The sequence below is a fragment of the Bos taurus genome, chromosome X (assembly GCF_002263795.3).
Source record: "Bos taurus isolate L1 Dominette 01449 registration number 42190680 breed Hereford chromosome X, ARS-UCD2.0, whole genome shotgun sequence".
Lineage (NCBI taxonomy): Eukaryota > Metazoa > Chordata > Mammalia > Artiodactyla > Bovidae > Bos > Bos taurus.
The window spans coordinates 125,069,544-125,095,393 of NC_037357.1; the positions used below are offsets into that span (position 1 = coordinate 125,069,544).

The following is a 25,850-nucleotide window of genomic DNA, read 5'->3' on the forward strand; positions in this document are numbered from 1 at the left end:
CTTGGATGAAACTTGATGCGCATCCTGGGCTCCGAGTTGGGGGCCCACCACGGTCTTGGGTGCAGGGGCTGCGACTTTTTTTTATTTTTATTTTTGGCGGGAGGGCAGATTGGGGCGGGGTTGCGGGGAACGGACGAGGGAAAACTGCCAAGGTCTTGCCCGGGTTTGCAGAGTCTCACTGTTGGACACCGGCCGCAGGAGCTTCCGGCAGAGCCCCCGGCTCGGGCCCCGCACGCGGCAAACGGTCAAAGTGCGCGGCTGCGGCAACCGCAGGGCACGCGGACGGAGGGGAGGGGGCGGGGCCGCGGTGGCGGTTGCGGGGCATGCGCGGCTTCGCGCGCGGCTTCTCAAACATGGCGGCGGCGGTGTGAAGACCGGTGCTGGCTCGCGGGATCTGTGTGACAGAATTTCGCTCTTTTCGCCGACGAGACTCGAGGTGTGAGGCGACTCCGGGCTCCGTGAAGACCAGAGAGGAGGAGTTTTGGCGTTCTGGGCTCTGGCTGTTTTCCGCGGAAGGTAGGGAGTCTCCGGCGGCGCGTCCCCCGCGAGGAACGCCCCCTCACCGCTCCGCGGGGTCCGGCCCCAGATCGGTCCCTCACTCCAGTCAGCCACTCTCCGAGGCTTAACCCCAAAGGTCCCCTACCCCTCGGTGGCCTCGCCCCCAAGGCCGGGACTCCCCTGCCCCGCGTAGCGCTTTCCGCGACGCCCCTCAATCGCTCTCGCGCCGCCCCTCACACTTGGGGCCCGGTCGCCCGGCACCGGCCCATCCCGCCCGCGGCGTTCGGAGGCCTCACTCCAACGGTCCCCTGACCCGAAGCGCGGACAGCACCTTCTAGAGCATCCTCCGCCCGTGGGTGGGGCCGGGCTGGGGTCCCGGGACAACGCAGGTGGGCGGCGGGGCTGAGGAGTAGGGATGACTTTGGTAGTCTGTGCTGAAACTGGTCCCGGAGTTTTCCGGAGACTTGTGAGAGAACTTTTGGAGTTTCTGAAGGAAATGTCAGTTGGGAAGGATGCGCTTGTGGCCGAGCGCGGGCTTGGGCCCCGGTGCCAGGTGTGTACGTTAGACTCGCGGCCCGGGACTCGGGGCGGATGGGTTGAGGGCAGCGCTGGTGCCTCGCTCTCGGGGGAGATAGGGGGCGGGAGGGCGCGGCAGGCTCTGGCGGTGGGGTGCGGGTGGGAGTGGGGGGCCGAAGAGTGGGTCTGCTGCTCTCAGGAACGGCGAGGCGGCCGCCGCGGTATCGCGGCAAGACTGGGTCGCAGGACCACTGTTCTTTTTCGAGATAGCGTTCTCGCTTTTTCCACCTGGATAGTGGTTGTGCTACATTCTAGTGTGAATCGCCAGGGGGAGAGCGAGTAGGAGAGTTGAATAGATTTTGCGTCTTGAAGTTGTACGTAACTTTGAGGGCTGAGCTGTAAATTCGCGCCGCCTTCCCCTCGTCCCTCACCCCAAATGTTAGGGCAGCACAGGTAGTGACAAGTTTACGTTTAAAACTATTGATTTTTTTTTTTTAAAGGTTGTAATACATTTGTCATTCATTATAAAGTGTGATTACAATTTGGAACTAGCCTCTACTTTGAAGAATTAGATTAGCATTTACAATTTACCTGTAGGTTGACTTTAGGACAGACGTCTCTAAGAGTGCGTGGGGCGGTTAGGAGGGGAAACTGAGGCAGAGAAAGTGAATACTTCCTTATGATCATATGATATACAAAGTTATTGGAGATGGTTTTCTTTCCGAGATGTTCATATGTCTGTTTTGGGGAAAGAGTATTATAAAATGTGTAACATTTATGCAGTACAACTTCCTATGACAATCAGTTGTATTTTAACTATAACTTATAGACGCATATTTATTTTTTTTTCAATAACACTGCCTGGAAATGTTCAATAAGGACAGTTTTGCCTTTCTTACCATTCTTTTTCTTACTCATTAAATGTGTTTCCAAGGATGAATGTTTTCTTTAACTATGTGGTTTTGTATATTCAATGGCAGGAATGTGAAAATAGCTTTTGGAATTGAGTCCATTTGGGATTTTGAGACTAGAGTTCATCAGTACTTACATGATGCCTTGAATTTGTTTGTCTATGTCTTTATCCATATTCTTCAAAACAGTCAGATGGGTTTTTTTCAAAAACTTAGCCGAACAGTACTTTCAGTGGCTCTGTCATTTTTGAGTAAATTTCATGTATATCACACAACCTCATGATCTTCCAAGGATGTATACCTGTTTCCCCCCAGAGAACCTGATTTGTTTTGAAATTAATACTTTGAAAAAAGATTAATGTGGGCAAACTACATTGTTAATGTGTGAGGATGCTTTAAAGTTAATGATGTCATATGTACAAAAAAACTGGAGTCAGTCTTAAAGAGGTGATTTTTCTCTTGAGGCAGCAGTTGGTCAGTCCTTTTGATTTATGGTTCAATCAACACATCTTTATTAAGTACCTGTGCTGTCTGTAGTATGGCGTTCAGTTCAACCTACTGCTGTGTGTGCTGGTTTCTAGGGTGTTTAAGGCTTCCCATTAGTAGTTTATTACTGAAAATCTCAAGATTATAGTTAAGAAAATCATTATGAATGTAGAACAAGTAGTCTTTTTCTTTCAGTGGCAAATTCAGGGAGTCAGTGTTTTGGTCATAATTCTCTAAACAAAATTTGAGTCTTAATTTGAATTATTTCTGACTTATGTGATATTAACTTTATTCCTCTTTTGTTATGATTATACACAGCTATATATATATTTTAAAATAATTTTATGTATTTATTTTTGGCTGTGTTGAGTCTTCACTGCTGTGCCAGCTTTTCTCTACTTGTGGCCAGCAGGGGCTACTCTGTAGTTGCGGTGTATGGGCTTTTCATTGTGGTGGCTTCTCTTGTTGCAGAGCATGGGCTCTAGGCATGCAGGCTTCAGTAGCTGTGGTACATGGGCTCAGTAGTTGTGGCTCCTGGGCTCTAGAGCACAGGTTCAGTACTTGTAGCCATAGGCTTAATTGTTCCACCGCCTGTAGAATCTTCCCGTACACAGGATCGAACCTGTGTCTCCTGCATTGGCATGCAGATTCTTTACCACTTAGCCACCAAGGAAGCCCAAAGCTATATATTTTTATGAGAGATTGTTTTTTTGGGTCAAACAGATGTCATACTGGTTAGGCTTGAGGGAGAAAATGAATTACTGGTATAAATTGAAATCAGTATGTGTTCTGAAGAGTGGGTATTTTTTAATGTTAAGTAACTTCTATGACTGAGTAGTTTAGGCTGTAACTAGATATTAAGTGACAATTTAGAGCCCTTTCTTTTTTTCATAACATTTCAGAAGTCTCTATGAGCTAAAAAATAACAAGGGTTATGATGGTCAGCTATAAGCCAGATGTGACTCTCATTTTCTTTAGGGTTTGTTCCTTTTTAGCTGCCTGCCTGTTCCTCCCAGATGCTTCCTATCACCCCTCTTCCTGCCCCTGTTCCCTTTGCTGTTGGTGTCTGTTTCCGCATCAGTGAAATGGTCAGGGTAATCCTGCACTGCCTCACTGAGAAATAATTGATGATAGTAAAGTGCCTTGTGAAGGCTGAGTAAATGCCAATTTTTTTGAATGAGAATGATGTAGCCCCTTGTTTCATTTAAGGAAGGCCTAAATCCCAATTTTAGCTTGAGCTCTTAGAGTGTGGGGAGAGAGGGAGGGAGGAGGAAAATTGCACTTGAAAATTTACTGCCCCCTCCCCCCGTTTTGGTTAATAGAAATGACTGTTGGAACTTTAGAAACTGGAACACTGAAGGGTGCAAAGGATCCTTTGCTATTTGAGTCATTAGTCACCTCAATTTTTGTGTGTTTTTTTTTTTTTTGCCAGGTTACTCTGTCTGTTCCTTTTTATGTTTATGCCAAGTGTGAATGGAAATCTGAGGTCATGTTCTCTTTTAGCTCATCTCCCTGGAAGTCAAATTGTCTCTTCCTAGTAATATTCCAGGTTTTTAGGATATGTAAGATATGAATTAAGTGAACTCTGCTAGCCATCAGCTAGTAGAGCTGTGAGGTTATGGTATGAATATTGGTCTGGCATTACCAGGTATTTTGTAGTTTGGAGTGAGAAAATCAAATACCCTTAGGAATTTAAGGAACATTATTAATGTCTGAAAATTACTACATCCATCATAGAATTTGAAGTGATTATTGATTTTAGGAAGCAAAAGCCTGGACGTTTTGAAAACGGCAGATGTGGGTCAGTTTGAAAGAAAAAGTTTACCCTACCTTAGCTTGGGCTCTTAATCTTTATAATCCTTTTGTCTTGGGGAAATAAATGAGAGAAACCACTGTTGTTTATTTTAGATTAAAATAGCTTGGCATGATTTAGTGGCAAGTAAGTTTTCTAGGCTCTAACTAGTTTGGGCTTTGGTTACTCTTAAGAGTAGAAATGCCTTTACTGTAGTGATAACATTTTTTAAGATACCAGAGGTGACGGTTCTTAAAGTAGGCTAACTTCATAAAATTTAAAATAAAAATTAAGATTTGAAATATGCATGTGCTGTTTGGTTTTCATGAGAAAGGCATTTTTGCTTATTTTGTCTTTATGTTGTCTAATATAAGTAATCCTTGGTTACTTTAGAAATAATAATACTAGTTATTTTTATGCTAAGTGACTTCTACTAAACATATATCCCTAAACTTTTCTCTTGCTTTCATTTTTTAGGCATGTGGTGGAAAGGTTTTAAAGAAATGAGAATATCTTACTGTGTTAACAGTGAAAGATTTGAGGCTCCTATAAGCAGTTTATATGATGGTGCTGTTCAGTTTAATTTCATATTCATCTGACATAGACTAGTGAGTTTCTTATTTAACTAAGGAGTTAAAAAAAGAATATGCTTTGTATGAGTAAAGAGCTGGGAAACATTTGAAGGTAGAGAGTATTTGACTACCTACTACTTGTGACCTGTGTTTATGGCTGTGACTCTGCCTCTTCCTAAGTTTATAGGAGCAAATTGTTGTAAGAGCGGAAAGAGTGCCCACCTTTTATGGTAACGTGCCATTGTAAACTTCAGAAGGGACAGATATATTGCAATTCTAGGGCATATCTTGAGAACACTTTCTTTTCTCAGGAAAGGTGATGGAATTCTCTTTGCTTTTTGTGTTTAGAATACATATTTGATTTTTCTCGACCTCTGTTTCTCATAAGGGTTAACTGGTGCTGAACTCCAGACAAACAGCTCTATTTGCTTGGGTACCTTGTAGCCTTGACATAGTCTTATAAGCAGATGTATTGACAAACTTCTTTTAGTTTTAAATTAAGCAGTGAGTGAATCACATGTTTCTTCGGTTCTCTTGCCTCCCTGAATACAGTTGTAAACTTGTGCCCTTTGCTGTGAAACTGCCTTTTTTTTTTTTCTTTTGAAAGATGTGAAGTATTATTTGGAATGTTTTCCAATATACTTTAAAGGTTTTTGAAAGGTAATGATCATTATTCTCTGTTTTTTATTAATTTGGTAGAATTTGATAAACTGTTCAAATGAACTACACTGTCTTTGATTATTAAAAGAATTAATATATAGTACTCAGTAATTTAAATACATTTATATATTGCTTGGTTTTAGATTATAGACTTGAGATTTTTTTGTGTTGAGATTTTGAGAGATTGTAGAAATATTTAAATAGGTCATTTACTGACACCTGCTTCATGTTTGAAGTATGGTCAGGGATGTTTAGTTTTCTGGTCACTTCAGATTATGGTTTATTACTTGCTTTTCTGTAATCTGTTGTCTAGCAGGGATTGTTGCTGTCATCATTTCCATTATTTCTTGTAGGGCCAGTGTTAGAAACCATAAATCTAGACGTGATAATAGCAACAGGCTGTAACCTGACCCAATTCTTTTGTCACAATGTCCGCACTGAGAGCTGCCCGTAGTAAATTGACATGCCCGGCTATTAACTTCAGTCATCTGCAAATGTCTGTGGGCAGCAGGTCTTTGGGCAATTAGCCTGTGGCTGTGCTTTAAAACCTTAGGAATTTACAACTATAAACTGGGATTTTGGCAGCTCTTTCATTTATCTGTTTTCTGACATGACATACTTTTTAATTAAATGCATAGATTTCATATATGTATTGTTTTAAAATTGTAGGGGATTAATTATTTAACTTGGAGACTTTAATTCTTTAGATAAATTAAAAATTCTTAAAAATAGTTGTTTTCTTCTTGAGTTTGCTTTGACACAGAAAAATAACTAATTTCTAATTCGTTGGGGTCAGACTTTACTGAAGCATAATTAAAACTGCTCCTCCAGGAAACTTGTTTTGATACATCTTCACTGCTAAAAACATTGATTTTGATTATTCACAATTCAGAGATGGGATTTTATTTTTAAAGGTAATTGCAGCCTTAGAATTGAAGTGTTTTCCTGATTAATTTGATAAATATATCAGAAAATGGGAAATTTGATTACTGAGTAAATCGAGTAGGTGCTTGTGAAATCTTAAAGTGATGAATCATGTCCAGTTCAAAACTTAAGCTGTGCAATGGATATCCTACAGTTGTCTCTCTGTATCCATGAGGTGTTGGTATCAGGACCCCCTCAGATATCAAAACCTACAGGTGCTCAAGTACCTTATAAAATGGATTAGTACAGTCAGTCCTCTGTATCCATGGGTTCTGCATCTGTGGATACCGAGGACCAACTGTATACACTTTTTGAAACTCTATCAAGGTAATCATCTTACCAGGAACAAATTTTTAGTTAAAAGAGGCAGCTTCTCTTTGTCAATGGAAAATATATAGCTATAATATATTTAAATTAAATCAATAAGTGCTTTTGCATTTTGGTGTAAATGTGCAGTACTTCTTGAAATCAAAATAATAAATTTTTCATGTCAAAATGAAAAACTTAAAGGTGTTGTTTTATGCAGTTAATTTAGACTCCCTGTTATCTTGCATATTGACTGAGCAATAAAGAACTTTTGCATTTGTGTTTCAAGTTTGAAAACAGTATCTTTACAACAAGGTAGACTTAGCAGCAGCAGCAGCAGCAGACTAAAAAGGAAAAAGCATTCTACCTGTGCTATTTCATTAAGAGTCTGTGGTGACTTATGTGTGTATATAACTTTGACCGCCTATTTCAACCTTTTCTTTAAAACCACCAGCAACCATATGTTCAAGGCTTTTAGCCTTGAAACTTCTTATACTTTTGATTATGCTCAAGGGGATATAATGAAATATTTTTGCCACTAAATTATTTTGTGTGTAGGTTCTGTGTCTTTTCTCTCTTTTTTGTGAATATTGGTTTAAAGCACGTGTTTTAGTTCAACTGTTATGTAGTTGGAATTTATAAACTGAATTCTGGTACAGCATAGTACACATAGTTCTCCTTGGAAAAATACTTATAATAACAACATTTGTATTGGGGCCTGTCTTTTTGAGACTTCAAACATTTTAGAAATCAAATTCAGAGTAAAAAAAAAATGAAGGTCTATCAGATGTTGGAAAGGAGGAAGTTGTGGGAGTGGGGGACTGTCTCAGATCCCACAGAATTTTATCCTTGGCCCATTGATTTAGACTCTAAGCTATAGAGTAGACATTGCAGGAGAGAATGGAGAACAATGACAGCCAAAAGAAAATCTCACCAAAATTTTTTTTGAAAACTACAGTATTCTAGGACTATATGGTTTAGATATAAGCATAATGTAGCACAACAGATTTACTAATTTAGCAAACATTTTGGGGGCCCTACTCTGTGATAGACCTGGTGGATAGATATTACAGAATACAAAAGTGAACCAGAGTAGGTTTCTAGTAGGGTACACGCATTTAGCAGGAGCTCAGTAGGTGACAGCTCTTAGTATTTATTATTACCACTGCCAGCACCACCATCAGTAGACCCCAGGGACCATAATCTTCATTTTTTCCTGTCTTCAAGGATCCATTCTGTGCAGGGTGTCTGTCTCCTTACTTCTCCCTTGTAAAGCAGGAACAGTGTTTGGAGCTCTGTCTTTTGTTTTGGTGTCTGACACACCTAGATTTGAATCGTTTTTCTTTCACTACTTTCTTTCTAAGCTTCAAGAATCAACAGAACTTGGTAACTGATAAGATATTGGACAGAGGAATAGGATACTCAATGCTATGCTAAGTCACTTCAGTCATGTCTGACTCTGTGCGACCCCACAGACGGCAGCCCACCAGGCTCCCCCGTCCCTGGGATTCTCCAGGCAAGAACACTGGAGTGGGCTGCCATTTCCTTCTCCAGTGCATGAAAGTGAAAAGTGAGATGACTTCTAATTCAGAAAGATTGGTAGTTTGTAATGTCTAGAGTAGGCAGCAGAGGGAGAGAAACTCATTTTGGAGGGCAAAAGAGTTTGATTTTGTTTGTTGCTTTTTTTTGGCCATGCCATGCGACTTGCCGGATATTAGTTGCCCAACCAGGGCTGGAACCTGGGCCCTCTGCAGTGGAAGCTGAGAGTCCTAACCACTGGACCTCCATGTATCCCCAGAATTTGAATTTTAGAAGTATGTTGTATTTGATGTTGTGAGGCATTCAGAGTGATGTTCACTTGGCTAGAGTAGACATTTTGGAGAGAGGTTGGGACAAGAGGCTTTGATATAGGAGTTATCCACATAGAAATTTGCATGAACCATGAAATAGAATGAGATTCTAGATTCTAAAAGTTTCTAGAATGTAGAGAAAGAGACTGAGTGACTAGAGAAGATCAATGGCTAGGAGAGCGAGAGGAAGTAGACACAGAGGGATAATAGATGTAGGACAACCAGGGAATAAATAACACGTGGGGCTCAAAGAGGAGAGGTGTCTGGGTTGATGGATCTATCACAGAGGGCTCCTAAAGTGTCAAGGAGAAGTATGACTCAGTGCTGAAATAGGGTTTGATGTTTGAGAGGTAACTGGGGCCTTGGAAAGCAGTTTTAGAAGAGGGAATGTAGAGGCCAGATCACAGAAAGTGAGGGAACCCAGCAACTCTGTATTATGGGTGTTATCATTATATTTATTACCAAAACTCCGGTCATCAGGAAAGATTACTTTGGTAAAGATATAGTTGAGAATCTTTTCTACACCTATAAAAATTCAGTGTTATCTCTTTTTAAGGTCACAACTCTTTCAAAAAATCTGGATTTTAATATCTGTCAAATGGGAGGTTGAATGAACAGGTGAATAATGAATGCTTAAATTTGGACGTTATCCCCACCTTTGGGGCTTTTGTTTGGTACATATGGTAGCAAACTTTGCTGTTAGTGAGGGAACACATTTAGTTTTTCAGCTTTGCACCTGTATTTTGTTTATGTTCTCTCAGGTTGAGATTCTGTAATTCCATCCATTTTAGAACATCTGACTAATAGCCTAAATTTAAAAGGGCCCTGGGAAATTTCCTGCTAGTCAGACTTGTTTAGTTCCTGTCCTTGTCAAAATGTTATCCTTTATTGACTGTTCAGATAGTGGTCTCTAATTAGAGACTCAAGGTGTATTACCTTTTTTTCAAAACAAAACACAAGGGAAAGGCTAAAAGAAAAAAACACCCAAACAAATAATGGAAGAGCCCTTAGAATTATGGACCCATTAACTTGCTAAATAGTTCTTTAAAATGGTCTTTTTAAAAAAAATGTAAAAAAAATAAAAATAAAAATTAAAAAATTGTAGAATTTTCTCCAGAATCAGATAAGAGCAATAGGAGTTTTAGGTTGAATAATTCCACTTTAATCATTGTTTTGCATTGTTTAATCATACTAAGAAAATGATTTAAAACAGTGTAAGACTTTCAAAGCATTTTTGATTTATTATCAGCTCTTAAGTCTGTTATAAGATATAATTTGCAAAACGAATGATTTTGTAAAAGACCCCTGCCCCCTACTATCTATCCTTGTTCAAAGCCTGCTAGATACAAGTGCTAGATTTAATGTAATTGTGGTCTTTGGTAAAGGAAATGCCATTGTCAGATACTATAACCTAGTACTTTTTTGGCTTATATTTGAATTTTTTTTTTTTTTTAATGGCGTGACGTTGCTCCTTATGTGCATTTAGTGAAACAACTTCTCTTAGTTCTGGCAAAAGTAAAACAAAACTTCTAATTTTTTTTCTCATTAAAATTTTCTCTCCCATGTAACATGGAGAACTACTTTGGGGGTCTTATTTGAGTTTTTTTTTTTTTTTTTTAAAGTGCTGAGGCAGTTCAAAGTATATTGAGAGCAAAGTTAAGCTTTTCTGCAGTTTCTTCTGCAGACTGCCACTGTGGAAATGAGGTATGTCTTTATTTTTGAAAGAAGATCAGGGTCCTAATATTTTCCAGAAAGATAACAGCTGTGCTGTATTGCACATCTGGTATGTAAGTCATATGTTCTAACTCCACAGTATCTTTGAGGTGTTCTGAAGATTCAACTATGAATTAATGCTATCCAGAGTTTACTAAAAGAACGTGGTATAGTCCTCTAACTTCTATAATGTCTGTCCTATTGTATCTGAAAGACATAAGTGAATTACATTATAATGCTGGGGGCATTTTAAGAGGGACAATACAACTTCTGTTTTTCTTAAATTAGTTAGTCAAATATACTTTCTATTAAATTAACCAATATTCCTTTACATCAAAATCTATACAGATTTCTCCTAGTATTCAGTGCTAGGCAAGTGCTTGTCTTTCCCATTCAATTTGTGTATATGTTTATCTTGAAGTGGGACTTTTGTAGACCAGAGAGAAATTAATCATTATATGTGATTTCCTACCCCTCCTTTTACCTATCTGTGTTCTAATTTTTAAGAGAGTTGATGAATGTGTGAAAAAAAAGGAAAACAAATCCCCAAACTATTCTAGCTTCTAGTAGTTCATAAAGGCCATTTTAGTTCACAAAAAACCTAAGGCTGTTTTTAATACTCACCAACCCTAAAGGAAATAATACATTCATGAATAATTATACTTCAGAGTCATCCAATATGGAGTGACATCAAGATTTTTTGACTCCAGCTAGAATGTATAGGCTTTCTGATAGTGCTAGTTGGGAGATGGTGGCTGCTTTCTTTGGTAATTATATGTCTGGGCATTACGTATATGTATATTTATTAGTTTAATTTAAAAGTGTCTTAAACTTAACATTTTAGTTTGTACTTTGAAAGTGAATAAGTAATTCTCAGGAATCAAAGTAGGAATATAGGTTCATTTTACAGCATAATTGCTGTTGTGTTAATGCTAAAACTCATTCATCTTGGGGAGTTTTAATTAGGACAGATGGGATGGGATAGAAAACAGTCTTTGAGTTTCTAGTTGTTCAGGATACTATGCTAGATGCTCTACCTGCACTATCTCATTTAATTTCATAACTGCATTTAATTTCATGGCTACAGTACAAAATGTAGATGGTGATAGTCTTAATTTACACATGGGAAAACCAAGACTCAGGGAGATGAAGTAATTTGTAATGGCTTTGAGCACTAGAAATAATATTTCTGTGTAATTGTTATGGCTACCAGTAACCATCACAGTAACGACATAATTTATTAAAACTTGTGTGATAAGCCAGGCATTTAGGGATTATTAAAAAAGAAAAAATAACTGACAGGGTACATTCTCCCGCAAATGAAAATAACTTTCTCTGGTTATTTAATATATACTATGGTAAAGAATTCAAATCATACGTAAAAATATAAGGAATAAAATAAAGTTCACCTAAAATCTCACCACCCTGTGATGCACAAAAGGAGGATCACCAAAATATTTTTGCATTACTTTATGCAAACTTATGCAAAATTTTATATAAATAGAATTATATCACACAAAATAGATTTATAATGCCTCCACACATACCATTATCTTATCTTTACCTTCCCAAGGAAGCCTTAATAACAGCCTAGTACATGTCCTATGTTTCTCTCCATGCTTAAATAACTACAATCTGTTATTCATGTAATCCTGTAGAGACCTATGTATACACTTAGAGTGAGATTTTAGTTACTATCAGAACGTTTGAGTACTTCTTTTTAGGTGCAAGTCTTTGTGCTAGTTGTGGGAGAACTATAAGGAAGAGTAAGTGATTCTCAATCACTTTGTAGTGTGTGAGGAGAGGTGAGCAGGTAAACATACAAGACTTGCTTTGATACCTGCTAAACGCTGGTTGGAAACACAGCCTGGGAGCCCTGCAGGGGAGCTCCCAGAGGGCAGAGGCCTTGCCTTGTTGATTCTGATGGGCATAAACCCTTGCTTGACCCATGGGATTATGGGTACATGTCTGTGAATAAAAGTATGTGTTTAAAACAAAAAAGATTATTCTGTTTACAGGTCTAAATGGATTGACGTGCAATGGAGTTATCCATTTTCCCATCAGAGAGTTTAATTCGTTTTATTTTAAAGTTTGGGAATATTTGTAACAAGGAGGACACTGTAATATTTTGCTGTACAGTTTAGTATGTATAGTGCAAGGCCCTTTGAAGTTTAAGATAGTTTAAGTAGTTAGTGATACTTTCTAACACAGAAATCCTTATTTGCTCAAAAGTAAGCTTAAGCATTCACTTTGATTGTACATTTGATGCATAAATTGAATGTGAATTTATACATTTGCATATGCCAAGTATTGAACTTGGGGAGAGTAAGAAATAAAATAAGTCTCCAATGAGATGATTGACTTTCAAAATGTTTGAAAAGAAATAATGTTTTATTAAAGGTTGGTGAATATTCACTCAGGTGTTCAGTTTGCCTAGCACTGTTCTAGATGCTGTGATATATTTATATATATAAAGGAAATAAAATGGGGCAGGATCATAGTCTCTTAAGGGGAAAACTATTTCATTTAACATTGAAATGAACATGGAAGCTATGTGGCTCGAGGGAAAGCAGTAAAGGCTGTTTATAGTGAAGAAGAGTGTTTAGGGCAAATGATTTTGATTTTATCGTGACCCTGAAAGAATCCTTAAATTACTGCGATGAACACAAGCTCACTTTTGATGTCTTCTTAACAACTCAGTGAACTTTAACACCATAATGACTGAAAAGGAAGGTTTATTGAGTCACTGACTCATTTCCTAAAGAGTTTGGGTTCTTTTTGTATGTTGAAGTCTTTATTTGACATGACTTTGGACTTCACAGGAGGATAGGTCTGCTCACTGGTGTTGAATGACTATGATAATTGAAAAGGAAATGTTTCTAAACTCTAATAAAAGAGTTGGTTTTATTTAATATGGCTAATCTCAAACTAAAGGGGTCTGGAATTCTTCCTGTTTTTATCTAGGGATAAGTAGAATATTTTATTCTTTGGTGTGTGGTTCTACTTCTAAAGTAAGTGCTTTGGATTCCAAAACATTAGTTTTAAAGTTAAGAATATTTACTTTGTGTTTAGCTCTAAGAAGGTTCTATTTTAATAGAAATACTTGTTTTTCTATTACCATCAGCAATGAATGAGTTCCAGTTCTTCATCTTTACCAACATTTGGTAGTGTCAGTCTTTTTAATTTTAACCATTTATGTGGTGATATATCATGGTGGCTTTAACTTGTGCTCCCATGAATACTGACGATTTTAAACATTTTTTTCACATGCTAGTTGGCCATTTGTGTATCTTTAGTGAAGTGATTGTCCAAATCTTTTGCCAATTATGCTTTTATTGGGCTCTGTTTGCCTTTTTAAAATTGAGTTGTCAGTTTTTTGTATATTCTGGATACAGATCTTTTATCAGATCTGTGTTTTGCAAACATTTTTTTCCGTTCTGTAGGTTATCTTTTTGTTTTCTTAGTAGTATCATTTGAAGAGCAGTTGTTAGTTTTGATGAAGCCCAATTTATCAATTATTTGTTTTATACATTGTGCTTTTTGTGTCATATCTAAGAAATCATTGTCTAATTAAAAATTACAGTATTTTTGTGTTTTCCTCTAGAAATTTTATACTTTCAGGCTTTATGTTTAGATTTATGAACTGTCTCAAGGTAATTTTTGTTTATTGTGAGTGAAGCGTTGTTTTCTTTTTTGTTGTTTTTAATTGAAGTATAGTTGATATACAATGTTGTGCCAATCTTTACTGTACAGCAAAGTGACTCACTTATACATTCTTTTTTGTGTGCTTTTCCATTATGGTTTATCATAGGTTGTTGAATATAGTTCCCTGTGGTATACAGTAGGACCTTTTTGTTTATCTATCCTATATATAGTAGTTTACATCTGCTAATCCTACTTTTCCAGTTCTTCCTTCTTCTGCACCCCCACTCCCTTGGCAACCACAAGTCTGTTCTCTATGCCTGTGAGTCTGTTTCTGTTTTGTAGATATATTCATTTGTGCCATATTTTAACTTATTTTTTTTAATGTTTTTAAAATTTATTATTTTTTGCAATCTTTATGTTTAATTGTAAGATAATTGGTTTACAATATTTCTGTTGGCTTCTGCCATATATCAGCATGAATCAGCCACAGGTATACATATGTCCCCTCCCTGTTGAACCTATCTCCCACCCCATCCACCTCTCTAAGTTGTCACAGAGCACTGAGTTTGAGCTCCCTCTGTCATATAGCAATTTCCCACTGGTTATCTGTTTTACATACGACAATGTACATGTTTCAGTGCTGTTTTCTCCATTTGTCCTACTCTCCTTCCCCCACAGTGTCTACAAATCTGTTCTCCATGTCTGCATATCCATTACTGCCCTGCAGATAAGTTCATCAGTACCATCTTTCTCGACTCCATATATATGCATTAACATATGATATTTGTTTTTCTCTGACTTACTTCACTTTGCATAACAGACTCTAGGTTCATCCACCTCATTAGAACTAACTCAAATGTGTTCCTTTTAATGGCTGAGTAATATTCCATTGTATATATGTACAACTTCTTTATCCATTCATCTATTGATGAACATCTAGGTTGCTTCCATGTCCTAGCTGTTGTAAATAGTACTGCAGTGAGCATTGGGATACATGTGTCTTTTTCACTTATGATTTCCTCAAGGAATATGCCCAGTAGTAGAATTGTTGGATCATATGGTGGTTTTATTCCTAATTTTTAAAGGCATCTCCATACTGTTCTCCATAGTGGCTGTATCAGTTTACATTCCCTCTAACAGTGCAAGAGCATTCCCTTTTCTCCACACCCTCTCCAGAATTTATTGTTTGTAGATTTTTTGATGATGGCCATTCTAACCAGTGTGAGGTGATACCTCATTTTAGTTTTGATTTGCATTTCTCTAATAATGAGCCATGTTGAGCATATTTTCGTGTATTTTTTAGTCATCTGTATGTCTTCTTTGGAGAAATGTCTGTTTAGGTCTTCTGACCACTTTTTGATTGGGTTGTTTGTTTTTCTGGTATTGAGCTGATGATTCTTTTTTTTTAATTTATTTTTTAATTGGAGGAAACTTTCTTTACAATCTTGTGTTGGTTTCTGCCATACAACAGCACAAATAAGCCCTGATTATACATGAATCACTTTCCTCTTGAGCCTCCCTCTTCTTCCTTCCCCCTTTGCCATATTTTAGATTCCACATACAAGTGATAGCATATGGTATTTGTTCTTCTCTTTCTTACTTCAATTATTATGATCATCTCTACTTGCATCCATGTCACTGCAAGTAGGCATTATTTTGTTCTTACCATTTGGTAATTTTATTTTTAGTTATCTGAGAAATCTCCATATTGTTCTCCATAGTGGCTGCACCAATTTAACATTCCCACCAACAGTGTAGTGGAGGATCCCTTTTCTCCACACCCTCTCTAGCATTTGTTATTTGTAGACTTTTTAATGATGGTCATTCTGACCAGCGTGGTTTTGATTTGCATTGTACTTTTCATTTGCATTTCTCTGATAATTAGTATTGTTGAGCATCTTTTCATGTGCCTACTGGCCATCTATATGTCTTCTTTGGAGAAATGTCTATTAAGATCTTCTGCCTATATTTTGATTGTTTTTTTTTTTCTGTTGTTGTTCAGTTGTATGAGCTGTTTGTGTATCAGTTCAGTTCAGTTGCTCAGTCATGTCCAACTCTCTGTGACCCCATGGACTGCAGCATGCCAGGCTTCCCTGTCCATCACCAATGCTCGGAGTTTACTCAAACTCATGTCCATTTAGTCAGTGGTGCCATCCAACCATCTCCTCCTCTCTCATCCCCTTCTCCTCCTGCCTTCAATCTTTCCCAGCATCAGGGTGTTTTCAAATGAGTCAGTTCTTCACATCAGGTGGCTGAAGTACTGGAGTTTCAGCTTCGGCATCAGTCCTTCCAATGAATATTCAGGACTGATTTCCTTTAGGATGGGCTGGTTGAATCTTCTTGCAGTCCAAGGGACTCTCAAGAGTATTCTCCAACACCACATTTCAAAAGCATCAATTCTTTGATGCTCAGCTTTCTTTCTAGTCAAACTCTCACATCCATACATAACTACTGGAAGAACCATAGCTTTGACTAGATAGACCTTTGTTGGCAAAGTAATGTCTCTGCTTTTTAATATACTGTCTAGGTTGGTCATAACTTTTCTTCCAAGGAGCAAACGTCTTTTCATTTCATGGGTGCAATCACCATCTGCAGTGATTTTGGAGCCAAAAAAAATAAACTCTGTCACTGTTTCCATTGTTTCCCCATCTATCTGCCATGAAATGATGGGACCAGATGCCATGATCTTCGTTTTCTGAATGCTGAGCTTTAAGCCAACTTTTTCACTCTCCACTTCCACTTTCATCAAGAGGCTCTTTAGTTCTTCTTCACTTTGTGCCACAAGGGTCATGTCATCTGCATCAGATCAGAGATCAGATCAGTCGCTCAGGCGTGTCCAACTCTTTGCGACCCCATGAATTGCAGCACGCCAGGTCTCCCTGTCCATCACCAACTCCCGGAGTTCACTCAGACATATCTGAGGTTATTGCTATTTCTCCTGGCAGTCTTCTTTCCAGGTTGTGCTTCATCCAGCCTGGCATTTCTCACGATGTACTCTGCATATAAGTTAACTAAGCAGGGTGACAATATACAGCCATGACGTACTCCTTTTCCTATTTGGAACCAGTCTGTTGTTCCATATCCAGTTCTAACTATTGCTTCTTGACCTGCATACTGATTTCTCAGGAGGCAGGCCAGGGGTCTGGTATTTCCACCTCTTTAAGAATTTTCCACAGCCTTTGACTGTGTGTTTGTGTATACTTTGAAGATTAAGCCCTTGCCTGTTGCATCAATTTTTTTTTTTTTTTTGGTATGTAGACTAGTTCCAGTGCCACTTGTTGGAAAAAAAAAAAAACACAAAAACCCAAAATCATCCTTTCTCCACTGAATTACCTTGACACTGTGTTGAAAATCTGTTGACGATATGTATGTGAACCTTTCAGGACTTTTCTTTCCATTGATCTATGTATCTGCCCTTTTTCTTTCCACTGATCTATATATCTGCCCTTATGCCAATACTGTGCCATCTTGATTACACAGTGTGCTAATAAGTGGTTTCAGTCGTGTCTGACTTTTTGCTACTGTATAGACTGTAGCCTGCTGGGCTCCTCTGTCTGTGGGCTTCTCCAGGCAAGAATACTGGAGTGGGTTTCCATTTCCTTCTCCAGGGGATCTTCCTAACCCAGGGATCGAACCCTTGTCTCTTATGTCTCCTGTATTGGCAGGTGGGTACATTACTAGTAGTGCCTGATTGGGAATGGGAGTTAGTAATGGGAAGTAGTAATGGGAAGCCTGATTATACTGTACCTATTGGTAAACAACAGAGAAGGCAATGGCACCCCACTCCAGTACTCTTGCCTGGAAAATCCCATGGACGGAGAAGCCTGGTAGGCTGCAGTCCATGGGGTCGCTAAGAGTCGGACATGACTGAGCGACTTCACTTTCACTTTTCACTTTCATGCATTGGAGAAGGAAATGGCAATCCACTCCAGTGTTCTTGCCTGGAGAATCCCAGGGACAGGGAAGCCTGGTGGGCTGCTGTCTATGGGGTCCAACAGAGTCGGACACGACTGAAGCGACTTAGCAGCAGCAGCATGGATAAACAAAATTTAATCGTGATTAAATCCAGTTTATTTTAGGATTAGTGCATTTTAAAGCCTATTGAAGAAATCTTCCAGCTTGTGAACATGGTTCAGTTCAGTCGCTCAGTTGTGTCTGACTCTTTGCGACTCCATGGACTGCAGCACGCCAGGCCTCCCTGTCCATCACCAACTCCCAGAGTTTACCCAAACTCATGTCCATTGAGTCGGTGATGCCATCCAACCATCTCATCCTCTGTTGTCCCCTTCTCCTCCTGCCCTCAATCTTTCCTAGCATCAGGGTCTTTTCAAATGAGTCATCTCTTTGCATGAGGTGGCCAAAGTATTAGAGTTTCAGCTTCAACATCAGTCCTTCCAATGAACACTCAGGACTGATTTCCTTTAGGATGGATTGGTTGGATCTCCTTGCAGTCCAAGGGACTCTCAAGAGTCTTCTCCAACACCACAGTTCAAAAGCATCAATTCTTCAGCACTCAGCTTTCTTTATAGTCCAACTCTCATATCTATACATGATCACTGGAAAAACCATAGCTTTGACTAGATGGACCTTTGCTGGCAAAGTAATGTCTCTGCTTTTTAATATGCTATCTAGGTTGGTCATAACTTTCCTTCCAAGGAGTAAGCATCATCTGATTTCATGGCTGCAGTCACCATCTGCAGTGATTTTGGAGTCCAGAAAAATAAAGTCTGCCACTGTATCCCAATCTATCTGCCATGAAGTGATGGGACCGGATGCCATGATCTTCATTTTCTAAATGTTGAGCTTTAAGCCAACTTTTTCACTCTCCTCTTTCACTTTCATCAAGAGGCTCTTTAGTTCTTCTTCACTTTCTGCCATAAGGGTGGTGTCATCTGCATATTTGAGGTTATTGCTAGTTCTCCCGACAATCTTGATTCCAGCTTGTGCTTCATCCAGCCCAGAGTGTCTCATGATGTACCCTGCATATAAGTTAACTAAGCAGGGTGACAATATACAGCCTTCATGAACTCCTTTTTCTATTTGGAACCAGTCTGTTGTTCCATGTCCAGTTCTAACTGTTGCTTCTTGACCTGCATACAGATTTCTCAAGAGACAGGTCAGGTGGCCTGGTATTCCCATCTCTTTCAGAATTTTCCACAGTTTATTGTGATCCACACATTCAAAGGCTTTGGCATAGTCAGCAAAGCAGAAATAGATGTTTTTCTGGAACTCTCTTGCCTTTTCGATGATCCAGCGGTTGTTGGCAATTTGATCTCTGGTTACTCTGACATGGTACATGTCTTCAGGAAAAGTATATATAAAAGAATGTATATGTGTGTATCACTGAGTCACTTTGCTGTACTGCAGAAATTATCAAATACTGTAAATCAACTATACCTCAGTTAAGATAAATGAGGGGGGGAAGAAGATAAAATATTTGTTTTTAATTATTTCTAAACACATATTTTTACCTTCTAAGATTTACAAAATCACTCAACTAATGGGAACAGTTGATACCAGTTTGGATTAAGAACTCACTTATGGAGATTTTAGAGAAGAACATAGGAACCTGGGTTTATCTTCTGTGTGTGATTCATCCCTCAGTTTTTTGAACTAAATCCTTTGTGTAGTAATGGGATTTACTTTAATTCACAAGTTTTTCCTTTCTGACTAGAGTTGGTTAACTTCCTTTGGTCCCTACCTGGATTGTGGTCATCTCCTTTTACTTTCTGCTTTGATTCAGCACACTTTATATTTTTCGCTGTTAGGCTGTAGTCCTTAACTGACAGTATCCTCCACAGTGGTATCAAATATCAAGTCCATTTAATTATTTCAGTCTGACTTTCAGAGGAGCGATCTGGGAGGGAAAGGTAATACTTTGCAAGTTGTCTGTGTATGCTTGGCTCCTGAGAGACTGTAGAGGGAGATGAGAGCCCAGAAGGAACCGGAGCAGCTCCAGCATTTCATAATCAAGTAGACCAGGCAGGATCTTCTTTAGTGTTCACTCATTTTGTGCCCTCAATCTGAAATTCCTCTCTGTCTTCTCTGCTCATTTTAATGTTCACCTTTGAAGAACCAGTTTACACACCTCTGAGAAGCCTTCTTTTATTGATATATTCCAAGTTAATAGTACCTCCTACCTTCCTGAAGAGCCTGTATATTGTCTTGCTTTTTTAAAATAACTATTTGTTAATATGTCTTTCCCACTAGATTTATAGCTCTTTTGTAGTAGATTGTGTATCTTCTATCCAAACAGCATCAAACATATAACAAGAATTCTGTAAATATGGTTATATAAATAACCAGATCACACCTGCAAACAGATGGTGGTAATGTAGAAAGGAACAAGAAAGGCTTCAAGAAGGAGCTTGCATTTATATTGGGCATTAAAGGATGGATAGGATTTCCAGAAGCAGAAGAGGAGGAAAGGGTGTCCCATGTAGATAGAATAACATGATGAGTTTTGGGCTAGGCCACAGGTGGTATATAGGTGGTAGATGTCAGGTGGCTTTGAAATTATGAGTGGCTTTAAATATGTCCCAACGAAGATTTGTTCAATTCAGTAGTCAATGCGATTACTAAAGTAGGAGGGTAATTTGGGCAGAAAACAGTTCAGACAATGTATGACATTGTGTATTGGGTAGTTTGGGGTAGGGGTAGACCTTTGTGATAAGACCAGTTAGGGTGCTATGGTATTAGACCAGGCAGGAGCTAATGAGGGTGTAAACCAGTTAATGGCTTCCCTCTTCCCTGGTGGCTCAGCAGTAAAGAATCCACCTGCAATGCAGGAGACTCCGGTTCGATACCTGGGTTGAGAAGATGCCCTGGAGAAAGAAATGACAACCCATTCCAGTATTCTTGCCTGAGAAATCCCATGCCTGGTGGGCTACAGTTCGTGGGGTCACTAAAGAGTCAGACAGGATTTAGTGACTAAATAACAACAAAACCGGTTAATAGCAGGGGAAAGGGAAATGAGAGAGCACATGTTGGCCACTGATTGAGTATGTGAGTGAAATAAGAGAACTTCATTTAGTCATAGCTGGGGTTTTAAGGCCAAGCACCTGGAAAAGTGGAACTAGTAAGAGAAACAAAAATGTTAGAAGAAGCAAGTTTTGGGGAGGTGATGCTTGAGTATAAATCTGTTAGAGGTGCAGGTGATGTTCTGGGTGGCTTAGAGAACATATTCCCCATAGGCTTCCTTTAAGTAACAAATTACCTTCTGTTACATACATCATCATGTTCTGACTATAGGCACACAGAGTAGTGAGAGGTAGCTATCCCTTTGTCAATGTTTCATGTACTTTTTCTTTTATAACACTGAATGTGTTTTGTTCATGTGCCTATTTTTGACTAGAGAGTCAAGGACAGTATATTATTTTTTTTGTAGAGTGCCTGGCATATCAAGGACATGCAGAAAAAGTTTGAATTAATGAAAGATTTAGTGGCTCAAAATACAGAGGCCTTTTAACAAGTAATTATCTTGTTAGAAGATTGACACTTCAGTGTCTCTTTTGCTGTCTCGTATACAGGGTTATTGTTACCATCATTCTAAATTCCATATATATGTGTTTGTATACTGTATTGGTGTTTTTCTTTCTGGCTTACTTCACTCTGTATAATAGGCTCCAGTTTCATCCACCTCATTAGAACTGATTCAAATGTATTCTTTTTAATGGCTGAATAATACTCCATTGTGTATATGTACCACAGCTTTCTTATCCATTCATCTGCTGATGGACATCTAGAGAGGGAGAGGGTGGGATGATTTGGGAGAATGGCATTGAAACATGTATAATATCATATATGAAACGAGTCGCCAGTCCAGGTTCGATGCACGATACTGGATGCTTGGGGCTGGTGCACTGGGATGACCCAGGGGGATGGTATGGGGAGGGAGGAAGGAGGAGGGTTCAGGATGGGGAACACGTGTATACCTGTGGCGGATTCATGTTGATATATGGCAAAACCAATACAATATTGTAAAGTTAAATAATAAAATAAAATAAAAAAAAATAGAAGATTGGCACTTCTTACAGGTTTCATCAACACAGTTATAATTCTTCCACCTCTTGGTAACATGGGCGTAAGTCAGCTTTTGGGATAGTTGTTAGTTTGAATCTCAACTCTACTAGCTTACCATCTGCTCTTTTTTATTCATTTAACCATAAAATTTAATCTTTTTAAAGTGTACCATTCAGTGGTTTTTAGTGTATTCATAAGGTTCTATAACCGTCACCACTGTGTAATTCCGTAACATTTTCCTCACCTTAAAAAAGAAACCCCTTACCCATATTTACATCCATACCCATTAACAGTCACTCCTGAGCCCCTCTTCCCCCAGCCCCTGGCAACTACTAATCTACTGAACTTATTTTTATTCAAGGGAAAGAGATTAAAATGATCTAACTCTATAGCTGATTTCTTTTTTTTTTAACCTTTATTTTTTTCTTCCAATTTTACTGATAAAATTGGCATGATTTGACTTACATACACCATGAAATGATTATCATAATAAGTTTAGTGAACATCCATCATCTCATAAAGATACACAATTAAAGAAATAGAAAACAAGTTTTTCCTTATGATGACAACTCCTAGGATTTAATCTCTTTCATATGTAATATACAGCAGTGTCAATCATATTTATCATGTGGTACATTGCATCCCTAGCATTTATTTATTTTATAACTAGCATTATTTATCTTATTTGTGCATTTTGACTGCCTTCAGCCAATTTCTCCTTCTCTTCCCCCAACCCCTCTACTAGTAGTGACAAATCTGATCTTTTTTTCTGAGTTTGTTTCTTTGTTTTTAAAGTATTGACCTACAACACTATGTTAGTTTTTGTTACACAGCATAGTGATTCCAGATATCTGTACATTTCAAAATGATCACCAGGATAAGTCTATTTATAATCATGATCTGTTATCATGCAAAGATGAAAGTGAAAGTGAAGTCGCTCAGTCATGTCCGACTCTTTGCGACTCCATGGACTGTATAGTCTGCTAGGCTCCTCCAGCCATGGGATTCTCCAGGCAAGAATATTGAAGTGGGTTGCCGTTTCCTTCACCAGGGGATCTTCCCAACACAGGGATCGAACCTGGGTCTCCCACACTGCAGGCAGACTCTTTACTGTCTCAGCCATCAGGGGCCTGCTCACTCCATACAAAGATACTGCATAATTATTGACTGTATTCCCCACACTGTACATTTCATATCTGTGACTCATTTATTCTGCAAATGGAAATTTGTCCCTCTTAATCTCCCTCAGCTTTCTTTCTCCCAACCCCTTCCCTTCTGGCAACAACGTGTTTTCTGTATTTATGACTGTTTTGTTTTGTTACGTTTTTTTAGATTCCATATATAAGTGAAATCATACAATATTTGTCTTTCTCTGTCTGCCATACTTCATTTAGCATAATACCCTCCTGGTCCATGCATGTTGTTGCAAATGGCAAGATTTTATTCTTTTTTTTTTTTTTATGGCTGTGTAATGCTCCATTGTGTATGTATACCCCACATCGTCTTCATCCATTTATCTGCTGATGGATGCTTGGGTTGCTTCCATATCTTGGCTATTGTAAATAATGTTACAATATTTATAATACAAGTGAGCATGGGGTTGCAAATATATTTTTGAATAGTGTTTTTGTTTTCTTTAGATAAATACCCAGGAGTGCAGTTGCTGGATCGTGTGGTAGTTCTATTTTTAATTTTCTGAGGAATCTCCATACTGTTTTCCATAGTATCTGCACCAATTTGTATTCCCACCAACAGTGCATAAGGATTCCCTTTTCTCCACATCCTTACCAAGACTTGTTATTTGTTGTCTTTTTGATAATAGCCGTTCTGTGAGATGATATCTCATTAAAGTTTTGATTTGCATTTCCCTGATAACTAGTGATGTTGAACATCTTTTTATGTGCTTATTGGCCGTTTGTGTATCTTCTTTGGAAAAATAATCTTTTCAGATCCTCTGCCCATTTTTTAATTGGTTTGTTTGTTTTTTGATATTAAGTTGTATGAGTTCCTTGTATATTTTGGATATCCACCCCTTATTGGGTATATTATTTGCAGTTTTTTTTTAACCATTCAGTAGGTCACCTTTTCAGTTTGTTTAGTGTCTTTCACTGTGCAGAAGCTTTTTAATTTGATGTAGTCCCATTATAGCTGATTTCTAATAATACCACCCTGCAGAAATGTATTATGTTAAAAGGAGGCAGTAATTGATTTTTCTCCTTGTAGGAAAGCACACCAGAGAGAGATACCATGGGGCAGACAGTGGAAGAAGGTAAGATTTACTTGTCTAAAGATGATACTTTTAGTCAATCATTTGAAATTAGTATCTTTTGGTAGACTGAATGTTTAAAAAAAAAAGCTTTTTTGAAAAAATGAAATTAATGGCAGATGTTAGTTTAGGTGCTAAGAATTGGAGTTTTAGAACTGAATAGCTCTTAAAGGTAATCTTGTTTTCCCTTCTTAGTTTTATAAGTGAGAAAGCTGACACTCAGGGAGGTTAAGTGTACAGGTCATATAACAATCTGTGACAGCCAAGATCACAGTCCAGATTTTCTTACTTAAATAGGATGATAAAAAAATGCTTCATCCTGTCCTGCTCTAGTAAGAAGTCAGCTCACTGTCCCATGAGTGTGTCACAGTCATTTTCACTCTCTGTTTTGAGTTGTATTTTCTTTCCCATAATATATTCTTCATATTTTTGTTGTCATGAATCCTGTTCCTTCTTCAAGACCCAGTTTAAGTTCTCTTTCTCTCATGACTTTTACTCTGGCTGCATGCTGAATGTTGTGCTCTGCTATTTCTGTTTTTGTCAAGTGTATTGGTTTAGTATAGTCTCTGTACCTAGATTTTTAGCTTTCCTTGAGCAGGAACCAGGCCTTTATAATTTCACTTTCTTCTCTGTTAGAAAATACTACTGTAGAACTATTTAGTAAATATAAATATGTACTTACTTTATATTAGTCAAATTATCTAAATAGAAAGTAGCCCATACATCCCTCTTGAGTGTTCACATATCTTGAAGAGTCAATCATAACCAGAAAGTAGATCTGATACCTTTAATGGTACGCCTGGCATCCTTCCTATATTCTTCTTTAAGAAGCATGTCACTTGACAGTTCAAGCATCAGTAAGGGTAAAACAGCACTAGATGGAAACACTCCATGTTATTAAGTCCATTGGTTCATAACGATACTAAAAATCAAAACAATACATATTGGTCATCTGTGGAGAATGGTGGGGATACAATTCATTATTTTGAAAACTAGAGAATAAAGGAGGAAGAATAAAGCATTGATTGTGACTTCTTTTTGTGGTCTCTACCTCAGTGCAACTGAATGGTTGAAGAGGGGAGTTTTCTCTCTATAGAAGTTTTCTGGCTAATAAAGACAGGATGATAAAATTAGAATACCTCCCTTATGCGACCACTGATGAGCTAATGGATCTAGGCAATAGTCATATGTGGCTGCTCATATCCCAAAAAGAGAACTAGGTATATTAGGAACCTCTTGTGAGAAGTACACACCACCACCTATGAAGTCATTTTCTCTCTTCCTTGTAAAAAAGCTAAACCTGAATCTGGTTAAGCTCGTCTGGCTTGAAATAGCTGTATCAATTTAGAGAAACTATAAGGACCAGAAGAACCCAGTATCATGAGGAAGTAGCAGACTGGAAAAGTCTGAACTGATATCACCAGCAAAAATATTGCTAGAGGAAGGGAAAATAAACAGAGGGGGAGGAGCCTACAGATCAAAAGAAATTTAAGAAATGTACCTACCACTGTCTGTATGGACTTTATTTGGGTCCTGATTGAAACAGATACGTTTAAAATATTTAAGACAATGGGGAAGTTAAGAGACTGACTGCTTATTTGATAACATTGAAGATTGTGGTTAGTTTTTCAGCATAATAATCACAATGAGTCATTTAAGAAATACATACTATAATAAATGTGGATGAAA

The 25,850-nt window shown here is 38.3% G+C and overlaps 1 protein-coding gene across 2 annotated transcripts in view; it reads left to right on the top strand.

Moving 5' to 3' along the window:
• The first annotated feature begins 341 nt into the window (after positions 1-341).
• SCML2 (Scm polycomb group protein like 2) overlaps positions 342-25,850 on the top strand; it is a 121,390-nt gene continuing 95,881 nt past the window's right edge. Inside the window, exons 1-2 of one of the 2 annotated variants that reach the window (XM_005228395.5) lie at positions 342-516; positions 24,119-24,164. In XM_005228395.5, coding sequence (XP_005228452.1) covers positions 24,143-24,164 — 22 coding nt within the window. In that variant the 5' untranslated portion in view covers positions 342-516; positions 24,119-24,142. The remainder of the gene's footprint in view (positions 517-24,118; positions 24,165-25,850) is intronic. The other variant, NM_001192580.1, reaches the window with a different exon arrangement.